The sequence below is a fragment of the Bombina bombina genome, chromosome 3 (assembly GCF_027579735.1).
Source record: "Bombina bombina isolate aBomBom1 chromosome 3, aBomBom1.pri, whole genome shotgun sequence".
In the NCBI taxonomy this organism is placed as follows: domain Eukaryota; kingdom Metazoa; phylum Chordata; class Amphibia; order Anura; family Bombinatoridae; genus Bombina; species Bombina bombina.
In genome coordinates this window covers 759,929,598-759,949,417 of record NC_069501.1, presented here as the reverse complement: position 1 = coordinate 759,949,417, position 19,820 = coordinate 759,929,598, and the positions used below count along the sequence as shown (strand labels likewise).

The 19,820-nt window shown below is 40.8% G+C and overlaps 1 protein-coding gene across 2 annotated transcripts in view; it reads left to right on the top strand.

Annotated features, from left to right (window-relative positions):
• The window catches only part of CCDC138 (coiled-coil domain containing 138), a 160,389-nt gene that overhangs the window by 59,888 nt on the left and 80,681 nt on the right, over positions 1-19,820 (top strand). For both annotated transcript variants that reach the window (XM_053707614.1, XM_053707615.1), the window contains exons 8-10: positions 7,554-7,664; positions 9,118-9,276; positions 17,689-17,805. In XM_053707614.1, coding sequence (XP_053563589.1) covers positions 7,554-7,664; positions 9,118-9,276; positions 17,689-17,805 — 387 coding nt within the window. The remainder of the gene's footprint in view (positions 1-7,553; positions 7,665-9,117; positions 9,277-17,688; positions 17,806-19,820) is intronic.

The window sequence follows — 19,820 nt, the reverse complement described above, 5'->3', positions numbered from 1 at the left end:
GTTCCTTGTTACGGGTCCAGATCCAGGGATCCCAAGGCGACTCTAGTAGATGCACTAGTAGCACCTTGGACCTTCAACCTAGCTTATGTTTTCCCACCGTTTCCTCTCATTCCCAGGCTGATAGCCAGGATCAACCAGGAGAGGGCTTCGGTGATCTTGATAGCTCCTGCGTGGCCACGCAGGACTTGGTATGCAGACCTGGTGAATATGTCATCGGCTCCACCATGGAAGCTACCTTTGAGACAGGACCTTCTTGTTCAAGGTCCATTCGAACATCCGAATCTGGTTTCTCTCCAACTGACTGCTTGGAGATTGAACGCTTGATTTTATCAAAGCGTGGGTTTTCAGATTCTGTAATAGATACTCTTATTCAGGCTAGAAAGCCTGTAACTAGAAAGATTTACCATAAGATATGGAAAAAATATATCTATTGGTGTGAATCTAAAGGATTCCCATGGAACAAGATAAAAATTCCTAGGATTTTATCCTTTCTACAAGAGGGTTTGGAGAAGGGATTATCTGCAAGTTCTCTGAAGGGACAGATTTCTGCGTTATCTGTTTTACTTCACAAAAGGCTGGCAGCTGTGCCAGACGTTCAGGCGTTTGTTCAGGCTCTGGTTAGAATCAAGCCTGTTTACAGACCTTTGACTCCTCCCTGGAGTCTCAATCTAGTTCTTTCAGTTCTTCAAGGGGTTCCGTTTGAACCCTTACATTCCGTAGATATTAAGTTATTATCTTGGAAAGTTTTGTTTTTGGTTGCAATTTCTTCTGCTAGAAGAGTTTCAGAGTTATCTGCTCTGCAGTGTTCTCCACCCTATCTGGTGTTCCATGCAGATAAGGTGGTTTTGCGTACTAAGCCTGGTTTTCTTCCGAAAGTTGTTTCCAACAAGAATATTAACCAGGAGATAGTTGTACCTTCTTTCTGCCCGAATCCAGTTTCAAAGAAGGAACGTTTGTTACACAATTTGGACGTAGTCCGTGCTCTAAAATTCTATTTAGAGGCAACTAAAGATTTTAGACAAACTTCTTCTTTGTTTGTTGTTTATTCTGGTAAAAGGAGAGGTCAAAAAGCAACTTCTACCTCTCTTTCTTTTTGGCTTAAAAGCATTATCCGATTGGCTTATGAGACTGCCGGACGGCAGCCTCCTGAAAGAATCACGGCTCACTCCACTAGGGCTGTGGCTTCCACATGGGCCTTCAAGAACGAGGCTTCTGTTGACCAGATATGTAAGGCAGCGACTTGGTCTTCTCTGCACACTTTTGCCAAATTTTACAAATTTGATACTTTTGCTTCTTCGGAGGCTATTTTTGGGAGAAAGGTTTTGCAAGCCGTGGTGCCTTCCATTTAGGTGACCTGATTTGCTCCCTCCCTTCATCCGTGTCCTAAAGCTTTGGTATTGGTTCCCACAAGTAAGGATGACGCCATGGACCGGACACACCTATGTTGGAGAAAACAGAATTTATGCTTACCTGATAAATTACTTTCTCCAACGGTGTGTCCGGTCCACGGCCCGCCCTGGTTTTTTTAATCAGGTCTGATTAATTATTTTCTCTAACTACAGTCACCACAGTATCATATGGTTTCTCCTATGCATATTTCCTCCTGTACGTCGGTCGAATGACTGGGGTAGGCGGAGCCTAGGAGGGATCATATGACCAGCTTTGCTGGGCTCTTTGCCATTTCCTGTTGGGGAAGAGAATATCCCACAAGTAAGGATGACGCCGTGGACCGGACACACCGTTGGAGAAAGTAATTTATCAGGTAAGCATAAATTCTGTTTTTTCTGTTTGGATCAATTCGGTCCAAAATCATTGGATTCAGAGTATTGTCTCTCAGGGGTACAGAATAGGATTCAGAATAAGACTTTTTTCTCTCACGCATTCCAGCGAACCCAGTAAAGGCTCAGGCTTTCCTGAAGTGTGTTTCAGACCTGGAGTTATCTGGGGTATTCATGCCAGTTCAGTTTCAGGAACAGGGTCTGGGGTTTTATTCAAATCTATTCATTGTCCCAAAGAAAGATAATTAATTCAGACCAGTTCTGGATCTAAAGATTTTGAATCGATATGTAAGAGTACCAACTTTCAAAATGGTGACTATAAGGACTATTCTGCCTTTTGTTCAGCAAGGGCATTATATGTCCACAATAGACTTACAGGAAGCATATCTTCATATTCCAATTCATCCGGTTCACTATCAGTTCCTGAGATTCTCTTTTCTAGACGCGCATTACCAATTTGTTGCTCTTCCTTTTGGCCTAGCGACAGCTCCAAGAATCTTTTCAAAGGTTCTCGGTGCCCTACTCTCTGTAATCAGAGAGCGGGGTATTGCAGTGTTTCCTTATTTGGACGATATCTTGGTACTTGCTCAGTCTTTACGTTCTGCAGAATCTCACACAAATCAACTAGTGTTGTTTCTTCGAAGACATGGTTTGAGGATCAATTTACCAAAAAGTTCTTTGATTCCTCAGACAAGGGTAACCTTTTTAGGTTTCCAGATAGATTCAGTGTCCATTACTTTGTCTCTAACAGAGAAGAGACATTTGAAATTGGCTGCAGCCTGTCAGAGCCTTCAGTCTCAGTCATTCCCTTCAGTAGCTATGTGCATGGAAGTTTTAGGTCTCATGACTGCAAGGGGTTTGGAAATCTCAAGAGGCGAGATTACCAATCAATATTTTGGAACTCCGTGCAATTCTCAGGGCTCTTCAGTTTTGGCCTCTGTTGAAGAGAGAACCGTTCATTTGTTTTCAGACAGACAATATCACAACTGTGGCATATGTCAATCATCAGGATGGGACTCACAGTCCTCAAGCTATGAAAGAAGTATCCCGGGTACTTGTTTGGGCAGAATCCAGGTCCTGTCTAATTTCTGCAGTTCATATCCCAGGTATAGACATTTGGGAAGCAAATTATCTCAGTTGTCAGACTTTACATCTGGGAGAAGGTCTCTCCACCCAGATGTGTTTTCTCAAATTGTTCAGATGTGCAGGCTTCCAGAAATAGATCTGATGGCATCTCATCTAAAAAAAAAACAAAACAACAACTTCCCAGGTACCTGTACAGGTCCAGGGATCCTCAGACGGAAGCAGTGGATGCGTTGACACTTCCTTGGTGTTATCAACCTGCTTATATTTTCCCGCCTTTAGCTCTTCTTCCAAGAGTGATCTCCAAAATCATCATGGAGCAATCGTTTGTGCTCTTGGTGGCTCCAGCATGGCCTCACTGGTTTTGGTATGCGGATCTTGTTCGGATGTCCAGTTGCCAACCTTGGCCACTTCCATTAAGGCGTGAAAATTGAACGCTTACTGCTTAGTCATAGAGGTTTCTCTGACTCAGTGATTTTAATACTATGTTGCAGGCTTGTAAATCTGTTTCTAGAAAGATTTATTATCGAGTTTGGAAGACTTGCATTTCATGGTGTTCTTCTCATAAATTCTCTTGGCATTCTTTTAGAATTCCTATAATTTTACAGTTTCTTCAGGATGGTTTGGATAAGGGTTTGTCTGCAAGTTCCTTGAAAGGACAAATCTCTACTCTTTCTGTTTTATTCCACAGAAAAATTGCTAAACTTCCTGATATTCACTGTTTTGTACAGGCTTTGGTCCGTATCAAGCCTGTCATCAAATCAATCTCTCCTCCTTGAAGTCTTAATTTGGTTTTGAAGGCTTTACAGGCTCCTCCATTTGAGCCTATGCATTCTTTGGACATTTAAACTACTTTCTTGGAAAGTGTTGTTCCTTTTTGCCATCTCTTCTGCTAGAAGAGTTTCTGAATTATCTACTCTCTCTTGTGATTCTCCTTTTCTGATTTTTCATCAGGATAAGGCAGTTTTGCGAACTTCATTTAAATGTTTACCTAAGGTTGTGAATTCTAACAACATTAATAGAGAAATTGTTGTTCCTTCCTTGTGTCCTAATCCTAAGAATTCTTTGGAGAGATCTTTACATTCTTTGGATGTGGTGAGAGCTCTGAAATATTATGTGGAAGCTACTAAAGATTTCAGGAAGACTTCTAGTCTATTTGTTATCTTTTCTGGTTCCAGGAAAGGTCAGAAGGCTTCTGCCGTTTCTTTGGCATCATGGTTAAAGCTTTTGATTCATCAAGCGTATTTGGAGTCGGGTAAAGCCCCGCCTCAGAGAATTACAGCTCATTCTACTAGATCAGTTTCCACTTCTTGGGCTTTTAAGAATGAAGCTTCAGTTGATCAGATTTGCAAAGCAGCAACTTGGTCTTCTTTGCATACTTTTACTAAATTCTACCATTTTGATGTATTTGCTTCTTCTGAAGCAGTTTTTGGTAGAAAAGTTCTTCAGGCAGCAGTTTCAGTTTGATTCTTCTGCTTATGATTTAAGTTTTTCTTTTTTGAGAATAAACTTATATTTGGGTTGTGGATTAATTTTTTTCAGCGAAATGGCGGTTTTTATTTTGTCCCTCCCTCTCTAGTGGCTCTTGTGTGGAGTTCCGCATCTTGGGTATTGCTATCCCATACGTCACTAGCTCATGGTCTCTTGCCAATTACATGAAAGAAAGCATAATTTATGTACGAACTTACCTGATAAATTCATTTCTTTCATATTGGCAAGAGTCCATGAGACCCACCCTTTTTATGGTGGTTATGATTTTTTTGTATAAAGCACATTTATTTCCAAATTCCCTTGTTGATGCTTTTTACTCCTTTCTTTTTCACCCCACTTCTTGGCTATTCGTTAAACTGAATTGTGGGTGTGGTGAGGGGTGTATTTATAGGCATTTTGAGGTTTTGGGAAACTTTGCCCCTCCTGGTAGGATTGTATATCCCATACGTCACTAGCTCATGGACTCTTGCCAATATGAAAGAAATGAATTTATCAGGTAAGTTCTTACATAATAAATATATATATATATATATATATATATATATATATATATATATATATATATATATATATATTCAAACTGCTTGGGACCAGAAAAGGTTTGGATTTCGGAATAGTTTGTAATTTAGGAATATTTGCATCTGTAAAATGGGACAGTTTGGAGAGGGGATGGGACTCGCAATGGCAGCCTTCATGGAATGCTATAAAAAAGGTTCTGTTCCTGCAACTGGCAAGATGTCTCCCATGCAAATAATAAGAGCTCTCTGCTAGGTTTAAGTTCGCAATGGAGGGCAAAGTACAGAGGGGGAAGCCGGCATGTTTTAAAACTTGAATATTACGTTTAATACAAATCAAATTATGCTGGTTTCAGTGCACTGTACTTTAGAGGTCCATAATAAATTACCCCAATTTTTATATATAAATTTAATTTAAGGTTTTTAAATAAATAACATAAACTATTATTTTTTATTTTCAAAATCTTACTTGAAAGTTGTTTTATGAGATGTTATGAGCCTTACAATGCAAGTTCAAAAGTTATATGTGTACATTTTCTATTGATCTGGCTACAGCACATTGCCGAAACTGACACGCTAGCAGGGCTGGTGTATACATTGCCAAGGGAAACCAGCCCCCCAGATAGCAGCTGGGAGTAAGATCTGGATCGTTTGCGCAAGCGGCATTTGTCCTCTGCCATTCCTAGTCGTCTCGCCTCTTTCCATGCCGGCTACACTCTCATGGCAACTAGGTGCCGACTCCGCCATCTGCAACGCTGCAACATGCGTGATCCAGGAGACATCCAGCTCAGTCAAGTTGCCCATGAAAGCGTGCAGGGTTAGGTCTTCACTACTACTCCTCTTTTTCTTGTAATCCACAGATGACTGCCAGTGTCTCACTGACTGGGTTCCTCGTTCAGCGAACTCCTCAGGCAGTAATGTGTTAGGCTGCACTATAGGTCTCACTTTGTCTGACCCCAGGCGCTCTTTCTCCTCCTCCACCATTAGAATGAGATTATCAAGCCGCTGACAAATTTTGCGCCTATATATAAGTCTATAAACAGGTCTCGGAACATGCAATAGGTTTCCTCCATTGTAAGGTTTAAAATACAATAGATCCCAATTAGTAGCAGAAGAGAATATACTTAATTCTCCTAATACCCGGTTCTCGGGGTGGGGGGGGGTGCTGAGATTTCTTCTCCACGCGGCAAAAAACCTCAGCGGTCCAGTCTTCGAGGCTCCACAATAATCAATATTAGTATTGCCCAGGTCAGCTAACTTTGCTCTCTTATATACTGTTGGATGGCATCCATAAACTCAGATATCTCAACGATAAATATAGCTCTCAGACGGAGCTCTCAAATTAGCAGCCATCTTCGGCAAGAGCCCGGACACGCCCCCTAAAATCGAAAGTGCGTTTTTTTTATAAGTCCACCAAGGAAATAGGATTGTCGAGCATTCTTTATAGAATCTCACCAGCCTAGAGACCTTTTTAGAATCAGGCCCCACATGTCTTTTATCATTTAGACAATGTTTGCATGTCATTTAGTTTAAAGGGGATATGCAAGTAACTTGCTTAATATTGCATGCTCTATCTGAATCACAAAATAAAAAAAAATGGGTTTCATATCCCTTTAAACATGCACTATAAAGATAGTTTATATACTTTTTAATACTTTTCTGTACATAGTACCCTCAGAAAAATAGTACAACACTTAAAACAGGGAATATGTTGTTGTTTTAGATAAATATAGACTAATATTTGCATTTTAGAGCACAAAAAAACAAACTAAAGACAGAGGCAGAGAAGATTATGTACAAACCGAAATAGAAGCAGTCTCTCAGGAACAAATAATCACTCAATAACTTGTTAGCTTGTACTAATGCGATTTACCCCCCGGGAGCAGCTTTATAAGCCCAATAATTGTTTTCATAGAGAAGAATATCAGTCTGATCCCACCTCACAAGGTCAAAAGAAGATTGTGACTTAGTCAGGGAAAAAATAGTAACTTTTTTGATACTTTTATTAATAAATAATAATATGAATTAAAAAGTTTGGATTTCAGAATAAATTTGGATTTTAGAATTACGAATGTGGAGCTTTGCACCTGTATGTATATGCATGCGCGTATGTGTGTGTACATATACATGTATGAGGGAGGGATTCACAGTTAGCGCCGTACATGGAGGCATATGGGATGGGTCATGGTAGGTGCAGACTTCAGAGTGACAGTCGACTCCTAGTGCTCCGCTGGCGCCTGCCCCGGGTAGGAACTGTAGCTGCATAGCAGCTGCAGGTCCTACATTGAGTGATGGAGCACTCAGCGCAGCAGACTAATAATTCTTCAGTTAGTCACAGTTAGATCTTGTGGGGAATCGGAGGTGTAGGGCTCAGGGACAGCCTGGACAGACACCAATAAAGGGCCACTTCAGGTGAGTCAGTACCGTACCTGCCAACTGGTCCATGTTTTTCCCCTGTGTGTGTGTGTGTGTGTGAAATAAAGAAGAATCATTTGTTTTAATATGAACACACTTTTTTTGTTGTGTTTTTTTTTTTTTTAATATTTTCTACCATTGCGTTTGGCTTATATATTCTAGATAAGAGTGTGAATCTCTTCGGTACTCTGTATATTTGTTTGTCAAAGCATTTTTACGTGTGTCTATTGGTGTATATATAGTTTTATAAAATTATATTTTGTTTCGGCAGAAAAAACATGCATTCATTAATGTCCAAAAATGCAAAAATGTTTCATATGCAACACGTGATGCAAAATCTGAAAAATCTGGGAAAGCATCTGCTGCTTCTGCAAAACCTAAGGTAATACAAATAGTTAACTTAGGTTAACACAAAAAATCCCAAGGAAGGTCTCTCAGAATAAAAAAAAAAAAAAGCAAGGCGGATAAGAGAAGATTTTCCACTTTGTTTAAACTAGAGGGGCATAAGGTAAAACCTCTAAGAGCAGGAATTCTGCATTTCAAACCACCCGTTTCCATGGATAGACATACTTGATTTAAAGGGACAGTCTAGTCAAAATTAAACTTTCATTATTCAGATATGACTTGTAATTTTAATCAACTTTCCAATTTACTTTTATCATCAAATTTGCTTTTTTCTCTTGGTATTCTTAGTTGAAACTAAACCTGGACAGACTCATATGCTAATTTCTAAGCCCTTGACGGCTGCCTCTTATCACAGGCTTTTTAAATTGCTTTTCAACACAGAGACAGAAAGTACACGTGGGCCATATAGATAACACTGTGTTCAGGCACAGAAAGTTATTTAAGATTTAGTACAAAACAATGCTAAATGCAAGTCAATAGATAAAGTCACAGTCATGTGATCAGTGGACTGGAAGAAGGTTCTTAGATAAAAGGTAATCACAGAGGTAAAAAGTATGTTAATATAACTGTGTTGGCTATGCAAAACTGGGGAATGGGTAATAAAGGGATTATCTATCTTAAATACATAAGCAGTTACTATGACGAATACACACACTCTTCGTAGCATAGGGTCCCCTCTTCTTCCTGTGGATGTACTTATTAAAGGGACAGTATACACCAATTTTCGTATAACTGCATGTAATAAACACTACTTTAAATAATAATATGCACAGATACTGATCTAAAAATCCAGTATAAAACCGTTTTTAAAAACTTACTTAGATGCTTCCAGTTTAGCTCTGTTTAAAAGGTTACTGGAACACCCACTGCAAGTGGGAAATATCAGACACCCCCCCCCTCCCCTTCCTTTGCATATGAAAAGACCCTTTACACAAACAGAAGCAACCTGGAGTAGGTATACGTCGGTATTCTCCTAAAACTTTGGGGCTTGGTTAGGAGTCTGAAAATCAGAGCAATGTTATTTAACAATAAGCAAAACTATCCATTTAAAAAAAAAACAAAAAAAAACCCAACAACTTAATGGGCTATATAAATAGATCATCTACAAAACATTTATGCAAAGAAAAAACAAGTGTATAATGTCCCTTTAAAGTTTATACCTTGATATCCATTGGTTGAGTATTCTCCTGTAAACGCTTTTAGTCAATAAAATAAGATTTATTTTTTTCTTTTCTGTGTGCCATGTGTTAACAAAACACTAAAAAATGTTGGCAGCAACTATATTTTTTAAATATCATTACTATATCAAAGCAACATCAATATCTTCATGTGTGCTAACAGCGTACATGATATATTTAAATCTGCCTAATTTATTCTTTTCATGTTAATAGGACACACATGCATCCAATAATCTTTTGGCTTCTTTACAGGTTCCTACTAATATGCAAGTATATGAATTGCTAACTATTCTTATGGACTGGATATCTGATCTACAGATTAGCCCCATATCAGGAGAAAATGGTAACAAAGATAAATCTTCATGTGCAAATAAATTGTCTACAAACTGTTTTCAGGATAAGTATGCCAAGGTATGGTTATAAATACAGATTTTTATTTTAGTTTTTTATAAAAAATATGTAGCTTCAAGACAACACAAGACATTTTTGCTAAGTTTCCATTGAGGTGGTAAAAATTCTTCATAGTTTTTAAAGGAGAAAAGTGTTTTTACCCCCAGTTTCAAAATATTACCACCTCAATCGAAACTAGCTCTTAGTCAGTTGCTTCTGTTTTACAATTTGGTAACAATTGTCCAACTTTTTAAATATACAGGTGAAACTCGAAAAATTAGAATATCGTGCAAAAGTTCATTAATTTCACTAATGCAACTTAAAAGGTGAAACTAATATATGAGATAGACTCATTACATGCAAAGCAAAATAGTTCAAGCCGTGATTTGTCATAATTGTGATGATCATAGTTTACAGCTCATGAAAACCCCAAATCCACAATCTCAGAAAATTAGAATATTGTGAAAAGGTGCAATATTCTAGGCTCAAAGTGTCCCACTCTAATCAGCTAATTAAGCCATAACACCTGCAAAGCCTTTAAATGGTCTCTCAGTCTGGTTCAGTAGGAATCACAATCATGGGAAAGACTGCTGACCTGACAGTTTTGCAGAAAACCATCATTGGCACCCTCCATAAGGAGGGAAAGCCTCAAAAGGTAATTGCAAAAGAAGTTGGATGTTCCCAAAGTGTTGTATCAAAGTACATTAATAGAAAGTTATGTGGAAGGGAAAAGTGTGGAAGAAAAAGGTGCATAAGCAGCAGGGATGACCGCAGCCTGGAGAGGATTGTCAGGAAAAGGCCATTCAAAAGTGTTGGGGACTTTCACAAGGAGTGGACTGAGGCTGGAGTCAGTGCATCAAGAGCCACCACACACAGACGGACCCTGGACATGGGCTTCAAATGTCGTATTCCTCTTGTCAAGCCACTCCTGAACAACAAACAACGTCAGAAGGGTCTTACCTGGGCTAAAGGAAAAACAGACCTGGTCTGTTGCTCAGTGGTCCAAAGTCCTCTTTTCTGATGAGAGCAAATTTTGCATCTCATTTGGAAACCAAGGACCCAGATTAAGGAGGAAGAATGGAGAGGCACACACTGCAAGCTGCTTGAAGTCCAGTGTGTGGTTTCCACAGTCTGTGTTGATTTGGGGAGGCTGCTGGTGTTGGTCCACTGTGCTTCATTAAGTCCAGGGTCAATGCAGCCGTCTACCAGGAGATTTTGGAGCACTTCATGCTTCCTTCCGCAGACAAGCTCTATGGGGATGCTGACTTCATTTTCCAGCAGCTTGCTCACACTGCCAAAAGCACCAAAACCTGGTTCAATGACCGTGGGATTACTGTGCTTGATTGGCCAGCAAACTCGCCTGACCTGAACCCCATAGAGAATCTATGGGGCATTGCCAAGAGAAAGATGAGAGACATGAGACCGAACAATGCAGAAGAGCTGAAGGCTGCTATTGAAATATCCTGGTCTTCCATAACACCTCAGCATTGCCACAGGCTGATAGCGTCTATGCCACGCCGCATTGAGGCAGTAATTGCTGCAAAAGGTGCCCAAACCAAGTACTGAGTACATACAATATGCATGCTTATACTTTTCAGAGGTCCGATATTGTTCTATGTACAATCCTTGTTTTATTGATTACACCTGTTTCACCTGTATACCTGGGTAGGTCCCTGAAAGCCAGTATATTTGATTCTGTATATTACTGAAATGAAACCTCTTGCTCATAACATTTAGACATCTGTTTCTGGGACTAAAGATATGTTCTTACTTTCAAAGAAAATAAGGAATTGTTTCCCTATTCTTACAGATACCCCCCCTCCCAAAAAAAAAATAAAAAATAATAATAATTAATTGTTTATGGTGTGGTTACAAGCATTTTATAAATGCCTCCAGAGTTGTTTTTCCCACATTAATCACAACGCTGCAACTATTTATTTTATGTTTAATTTTTTTTATTAGTTTGTAGATAAACAATGTATAATGATTACAACATCATCTCGTCTTCGGTACCAGAACATAAACAATAATCAGTGGGGTAATCTATATAGTTAAAGTGATTAGTTTGATTTCTTAGCTAGTGTACAGTTTGTTTATGTCCACAGATAACCTTTTGTGGGGATTACATAAAGACCATACTCAAAATTCTGTGTTGTCTGCCATTCCCATCACTTGTTGAGTTAAGCTACCAGATTCCTGAATAAGGCATTGAGAGGCTCACCCCTCACATTTCCCACTTTGACTGGAGTAGTGCAGGCATAAGGTGTATACATGTCATCCCACCGAAACATACATGCAAGACTGTATAAGATTAAGTCTATTTAAGAGAGAAAAAAAATTAGATAAAGGGAGAGAAAGGAAAGATAGAGATAAGAAGGATAAGGGGACCCACTAATTTCTGGCCTAGTGTCTATTTAGGCATTTCCTTGCTTAAGTGGGTCCACCGGTATAGATCAGATAACGTAGAAAAGGTAGATAAAGTAGGTCGCCAGGGTCTCCTTCCCCCTCCCACCAACATTGCTATTTAGGATTTATCTTTGGAATACTTTGCGACTATCTATCTATGTGAGGTTCCATTAAGTGTCCAATAAAACCATATTCTCTCAAATTGGGCTTGTGTGTCTAGAATCCTCGAGGCGGATTCATACATACGATAGGTCATAGATATTTTGATCCTCACCTCCTCCCATGGAGGAGCACTAGTTTTCCAGTATTTTGCGATACTCATTCTGGTGACCGTACATAAAATCTTAATAAATGTGTTTATCTGTTTATTAAATAACTATTTATTTTATTAGGAAAAATTAAACCGTTCCAAATGTATTGGAAGATTCATTTTGATCACTCTGTCTTATTTGTGAGGATTGACAGAGCTTTGGATCCCGTCATATTCCATTAATTAACAAAATTTATGCTTACCTGATTTATTTCTTTTTTGACACGGTGAGTCCACAGAATCATCAATTACTGTTGGGAATATCACTCCTGGCTAGCAGGAGGAGGCAAAGAGCACCACAGCAAAGCTGTTAAGTATCACTTCCCTTCCCACAACCCCCAGTCATTCGACCGAAGGGAAAAGGAGAGAAAGGAAATAACACAAGGTGCAGAGGTGCCTGTGATTTATATAAAAAAATTGTCTGAGAAAACAGGGAGGGCCGTGGACTCACTGTGTCAAGAAATAAATAAAGTTATCAGGTAAGCATGAATTTTGTTTTCTTAAGACACGGTGAGTCCACGGAATCAACAATTACTGACACGCAGATGATTAGGGAGGGCAAGACAGATAACCTAAACAGAAGGCACCACTGCTTGCAGAACCTTTCTCCCAAAAGAAGCCTCAGCTGAGGCAAAAGTATCAAATTTATAGAATTTAAAAAAAGTGTGCAAAGAAGACCAAGTTGCAGCCTTACAAATCTGTTCTACAGAGGCCTAATTCTTGAAGGCCCAAGAAGAAGACACCGCCCTAGTGGAGTGAGCTGTAATTCTCTCAGGAGGCTGCTGTCCAGCAGTCTCATATGCTATACGAATAACACTTCTCAACCAGAGAGAAAGAGAAGTGGCAATAGCTTTCTGGCCCTTACGCTTCCCAGAAAAGCAAACAAACAATCCAGAAGACTGACGAAAGTCCTTCATAGCCTGCAGATAGAATTTAAGAGCCCACAAAACGTCTAAGTTGTGCAACAAACGTTCTTAATGAGAAGAAGGATTAGGACAGAGAGAAGGTACAACAATTTCCTGATTAATATTTCTGTCCGAAACAATCTTAGGAAGAAAACCAAACTTGGTACGGAGAACTGCCTTTTCTGCATGAAATATGAGATAAGGAGAATCACACTGCAATGCTGAGAGTTCAGAAACCCTCCGAGCAGAAGAAATAGCAGTAAGAAACAAAACCTTCCAAGTTAATAACTTAATATCTATGGAATGCATAGGCTCAAATGGAGCCTGTTGTAAAACTTTAAGAACAAGGTTAAGGCTCCAAGGAGGAGCAACTGATTTAAATACAGGCCTGATTCTGACCAGGGTCTGACAAAAGGATTGTACATCTGGCATGTCCGCCAGACGCTTTTGCAGCAGAATGGATAGAGCAGAAATCTGACCCTTGAGGGTACTGACAGATGACCCCTTCTCAAGGCCTTCCAGGAGGAAAGATAAGATCCTTGGGATCGTGACCTTACTCCAAGAAAATCCTTTAGACTCACACCAATAAAGATATTTACGCCATATCTTATGGTAAATCTTTCTAATGACAGGCTTAGGAGCCTGAATCATGGTCTCAATGACTGATTCGGAAAATCCAAGCTTAGCTAAAATCAAGCTTTTAATCTCCAAGCAGTCCGCTTCAGAGAAGCGAGATTTGGATGAAGGAAAGGGACCCTGAAGCAGAAGGTCCTTCCTCAGTGGTAGTTTCCACGGAGGCAGAGACGACATCTCTACTAGATCTGCATACCAGATCCTGCGAGGCCACACAGGAGCTATTAGAATCACTTATGCTTTCCCCTGCTTGATCCGAGCGATGACTCGCGGAAGGAGAGCAGACAGAGGAAAGAGATATACAAACCTGAAGTTCCAAGGAACTGCCGGAGCATCTATTAGAAAGACTTGAGGATCTCTCAACCTCGAACCATACTTTGGGAGCTTGGTGTTCTGACGAGACGCCATCAGAATCAACTCTGGTAATCCCCATTTGGTTGCTAACCTGGAGAACACTTCCGGATGGAGCTCCCACTCCCCGGGATGAAAAGTCTCTGCTCAGGAGGTCCGCTTCCCAATTGTCCACCCCTGGAATGTGGATGGCAGACTGCAATTGTGTGCCTCCGCCCACTGGATGATCCGTGCCACCTCCTTCATGGCTAAGGAACTCCGAGTTCCTCCGTGGTGGTTGATGTAGGCCACTGAGGTTATGTTGTCTGTCTGGAACCTGATAGACCGGGCTAGGGCTAGCTGAGGCCAAGCTATCAAGGCATTGAAGATCACTCTCAACTCCAGAATGTTTATGGGGAGAGCAGATTCATCCTGGGACCAAAGTCCCTGCGCCTTCAACGAGTACCAGACTGCGCCCCAACCCAGCAAGCTGGCATCCTTGGTCACAATTACCCAAGAGGGTCTCTGAAAACATGTCCCCTGGGACAGATGTTTTGGGACAGCCACCACGGTAGGGAGTCCCTTGTTGATTCATCCAGAACTATTCTTTGAGATAGATCTGTATAATCCCCGTTCCACTGAGCGAGCATGCATAGCTGCAGAGGTCTCAAATGGAACAGAGCAAACGGAACTATGTCCATGAAAGCTACCATCAACCCTATTACCTCCATTCACTGGGCCACTGATGGTCGCGCCACCGACTGTAGGGACAGGCAGGTGGACAGTATCTCTTGGCTCTTCTGACCTCCGTCAGAAATATTTAAATAGATAGTCTATAATGGTTTCTAAGAAGTAGACTGAACAAGAGAGCTTTTCTCCAAATTGATCTTCCAACCGTGGGAACGAAGAAACGCCAACAAGATCTTTGTATGCAATTCTGCTAGTTGCAAGGATGGCGCCTGAACCAGAATGTCGTCCAGATAAGGCGCCACTGCAATTCCCCCCAGACCGAATTACTGCCATTAGAGCTCCCAGGACCTTTGAGAAAACTCTGCGAGCTGTGGCAAGGCCAAATGGAAGTGCTACAAATTGAAAATGTTTGTCTAGATAAGCAAACCTCAGATATTTCTGATGATCCCTGTGAATGGGAATGTGCAGGTAGACATCCTTCAGGTCTATGGTCGACATGAATTGACCCTCCTGAGTCAGAGGAAGAATGGAACAGAGTCTCCATCTTGAAGGACGGCACTCTGAGGAATCTGTTTAGAAGCTTTAGATCTAGAATGGGCCGAAAAGTTCCTGCTTTTTTGGGAACCACAAAGAGGTTGGCGTGAAAACCGAGGCCCTGTTCCTGTCTTGGAACTGGAACTATCACTCCCAAGAGGTAAAGATCCTGAACACATTTCAAGAACGCCTCTTTATCTGGTCTACAGATAACCTTGAGAGGTGGAATCTGCCCCTTGGAGGAAAAGTCTTGAATTCAAACTTGTACCCCCCCCCCCGGGAAACTATGTTCACTGCCCATGGTTCTGGAACATCTCGATCCCAAGCTTGTGCGAACTTAGAGATTCTGCCCCCTACCTGATCCGATCCTGGATCGGGGGCAACCCCTTCATGCTGACTTGGATTCAGCTGTGGGTTTCTCGGATTGCTTCCCCTTATTCCAAGATTAACCAGGCTTCCATGAAGACTTGGATTGTTCCTGATTGGTAGAGGCAGAGGAAGACTTACCTCTGAAGTTACGAAAGGAACGAAAATTAGTCTGTCCCTTCAATCTTTTCTTTTTGTCTTGAGGCAGAAAGGATCCTTTACTACCCGTGATATTGGAGATAATCTCTGCCAATGCCAGCCCGAACAAGGTCTTTCCCTTGTAAGGTATAGCCAAAAGCTTAGATTTAGAAGAAACGTCTGCAGACCAAGATTTAAGCCATAGCGCTTTACGCGCTAAAATTGCAAAACCAGATATTTTGGCTCTCAACTTAATGACTTGCAAAGAAGCGTCAGTTATAAACGAGTTGGCTAACTTGAGAGCCTTAATCCTATCCTGAATTTCCTCCAAAGGAGTTTCAGCTTGCAAGGACTCAAAGCGTCAAACCAATAGGCTGCCACACTGGTTACTGTAGTAGTGCACACCGCCGGTTGCTGTTGTAACCCCTGATGAGTATACATCTTCTTTAAAAAGACCTCCAGCTTTTTATCCATAGGATCCTTGAAAGAGCAACTATTCTCAATATGGATAGTAGTTCTCTTAGCCAAAGTGGAAATCGCCCCTTCCACCTTTGGAACCGTCTGCCACGACTCCTTGAAGGAGTCCGCCACTGGGAACATTTTCCTAAAGACAGGGGAGGGGGAGAAGGGTCTCTCCCATTCCCGGGTAATAATCTCTGTGGCACGGTCTGGCACTAGAAACACCTCCTCAGATGAGTGGACATTAAAGTATCCAATTTGCTAGACTTCTTAGGGTTGACAACGATAGGTGTATTGGGGTCGTCCAAGATAGCTAAAATCTCCTTTAATAAAACACGGAGGTGCTCAAGCTTGAATCTGAAGGAAACCACTTCAGCATCAGATGAAGGAATTACACTATCCAAATCTGAGATTTCACCCTCAGAGGCTACCGAAGTATCCTCCTCCTCTGATCTATGCGAAAGAGAAGCCCAGTCAGCCTGAACAGGATCTGATACCTTATCTGATTCTATAGTTTTCCTCTTACGCTTCCCCTGCAGCATGGGAATGGCTGCTAGCGCCTCAGATACCGTCGAGAATACCTGGGCCGCTTTCTCAGCCTTTAAAAACGCTCCATCCGGTGATTGAGAGAAACCGCAGGGCACTGCATGTGACATTGCCGCAGATTGGGCCATATTAAGGAGAGGCTGTGGTAACGCCTGGACAGCATCATCCTAAGGAAATGGTGGCTCAGAATCAAAAAGTTTGTCTTTATACATAAGAGTTCTATCTATACAAGAACTGCAAAAAGGCAAAGGGGGTTCTACAGAGTTTGCACAGTGTAGTAGGCCTAGATTCCAAGTCCATCTTGCACCAGAAATTATATCACAAATTTCCTTGTTTAATTTCTGTTATAAAAATCGTTACTGTCTCTTTTAAAAAATTTAAATAAAAAACCACAGTCTATGCACTTAAAAACCCCTAATATAATAACTTGTTAAGTAAAGGGGTTCTACTTTTTAAAACAAAGTCTTACTAAAAACCTCCCCAGCACACACTACACCTCAGCGCTAAGCTGAGGTGCCTACCTGCTGCTCCTGACACGGGATGACTAATTGTATTTTGGATCCGCAGCAGAAAACAAGAGCAACAGAGAGGGGAAGCTAAAATAAGCCAGTGTGACTGATTTTTCTGTCAAAACAGCGCCAAAGGAAATGGCGCGCTGAAAGGTGGAGCCACGCCTCCTTAATGATGTCATGCCTCTAAACTTCGCCTCCTCCTTGCACTGAGGCAAAGAGAATGACTGGTGGTTGTGGGAAGGGAAGTGATGCTTAACAGCTTTGCTGTGGTGCTCTTTGCCTCCTCCTGCTGGCCAGGAGTGATATTCCCATCAGTAATTGATGATTTTGTGGACTCACTTTGTCTTAATAAAGAAAAAATAATCCTTTTTTAATATAGTGATATGAATAGTGTAAATAAACCACTTACACTGAATATTACCAATGGGAGATATTCTTTCCATATAATTGTGCCCTTTACTGGGACATTAAAGACATTTTCATCATTGGGTCATGGGTAATTTAAATTATGTATGTTGGCTAACAGTTCTGAAAGTCACTAGAATGTTTAATGTATATATTTACAAACTTTAAGTAGAATAAATATTGTCTGCTTTTTTTTCAGATTCTGCCAATTATTGTAGAACAGTTCCAGTGGATGCCTTTGGTCAACCCTAAACTACACTTTCCATTTGTAAAATTTATATATTGGAATTTAAAACCACTTGAAACTGGAACACAGGTAAGTTAATTTATGATTATACATTGCATTATTATTTATCTCTTAAACTCCTACAGTGATCCAACACACAGCAGCCAAGAAAGGAGTCTGCAGTATCCTTTGCTTTTGCTGGCTGCATTGGATTCTCCAATTGACATCACTACCCAAGTTTGTGATGATTTTACTGGCAAGAAGGAAGCCCCTGCAGTTGCAGGACCTTTCCTGATACATTAGTTTCTTTTAGGAGTGGGCTTTAAAAGCCTAAATCTCAGACCACTTACAGGGACAAGATACCTTTCATTTTAAAGTGGAGAGTCTGCCCATGTGAGATATAGGTGGTCTTAGTAAGAATGGCATTAACCTGCAGTAGTTGTTTCTTTCATGTAATTTGCAAGAGTCCATGAGCTAGTGACGTATGGGATATACATTCCTACCAGGAGGGGCAAAGTTTCCCAAACCTTAAAATGCCTATAAATACACCCCTCACCACACCCACAATTCAGTTTTACAAACTTTGCCTCCCGTGGAGGTGGTGAAGTAAGTTTGTGCTAGATTCTACGTTGATATGCGCTTCACAGCAGGCTGGAGCCCGGTTTTCCTCTCAGAGTGCAGTGAATGTCAGAGGGATGTGAAGAGAGTATTGCCTATTTGAATTCAATGGTCTCCTTCTACGGGATCTATTTCATAGGTTCTCTGTTATCGGTCGTAGAGATTCATCTCTTACCTCCCTTTTCAGATCGACGATATACTCTTATATACCATTACCTCTACTGATTCTCGTTTCAGTACTGGTTTGGCTATCTGCTATATGTAGATGAGTGTCCTGGGGTAAGTAAGTCTTATTTTTTGTGACACTCTAAGCTATGGTTGGGCACTTTATACGTAAAGTTCTAAATATATGTCTTTAAACTTATATTTGCCATGATTCAGGATAATCAGTATTCCTTCTTTCAGACTGTCAGTTTCATTATTTGGGAAAATGCATATGAATAAAATATTTTTTCTTACCTTAAAGAAATTTTCTAATTGACTTTTTTCCTTGCGGGCTGTTATTCTCACGGGGGCAGAAAATGCTTCAATTTATTGCGTCATTCTTGGCGCAAACTTTTCTCCAACATAGGTGTGTCCGGTCCACGGCGTCATCCTTACTTGTGGGATATTCTCTTCCCCAACAGGAAATGGCAAAGAGCCCAGCAAAGCTGGTCACATGATCCCTCCTAGGCTCCGCCTACCCCAGTCATTCTCTTTGCCGTTGTACAGGCAACATCTCCACGGAGATGGCTTAGAGTTTTTTAGTGTTTAACTGTAGTTTTTATTATTCAATCAAGAGTTTGTTATTTTAAAATAGTGCTGGTATGTACTATTTACTCTGAAACAGAAAAGAGATGAAGATTTCTGTTTGTATGAGGAAAATGATTTTAGCAACCGTTACTAAAATCCATGGCTGTTCCACACAGGACTGTTGAGAGGAATTAACTTCAGTTGGGGGAACAGTGAGCAGTCTCTTGCTGCTTGAGGTATGACACATTCTAACAAGACGATGTAATGCTGGAAGCTGTCATTTTCCCTATGGGATCCGGTAAGCCATTTTTATTCAGACAGTAAATAAGGGCTTCACAAGGGCTTATTAAGACTGTAGACATTTTCTGGGCTAAATCGATCATATTTACACATATTTAGCCTTGAGGAATCATTTAATCTGGGTATTTTGTAAAATAATATCGGCAGGCACTGTTTTAGACACTTTATTCTATAGGGGCTTTCCCTAATCATAGTCAGAGCCTCATTTTCGCGCCGGTATGGCGCACTTGTTTTTGAGAACAGCATGACATGCAGCTGCATGTGTGTGGAGCTCTGATACATAGAAAAGTCTTTCTGAAGGCATCATTTGGTATCGTATTCCCCTTTGGGCTTGGTTGGGTCTCAGCAAAGCAGATTCCAGGGACTGTAAAGGGGTTAAATATAAAAACGGCTCCGGTTCCGTTATTTTAAGGGTTAAAGCTTCCAAATTTGGTGTGCAATACTTTTAAGGCTTT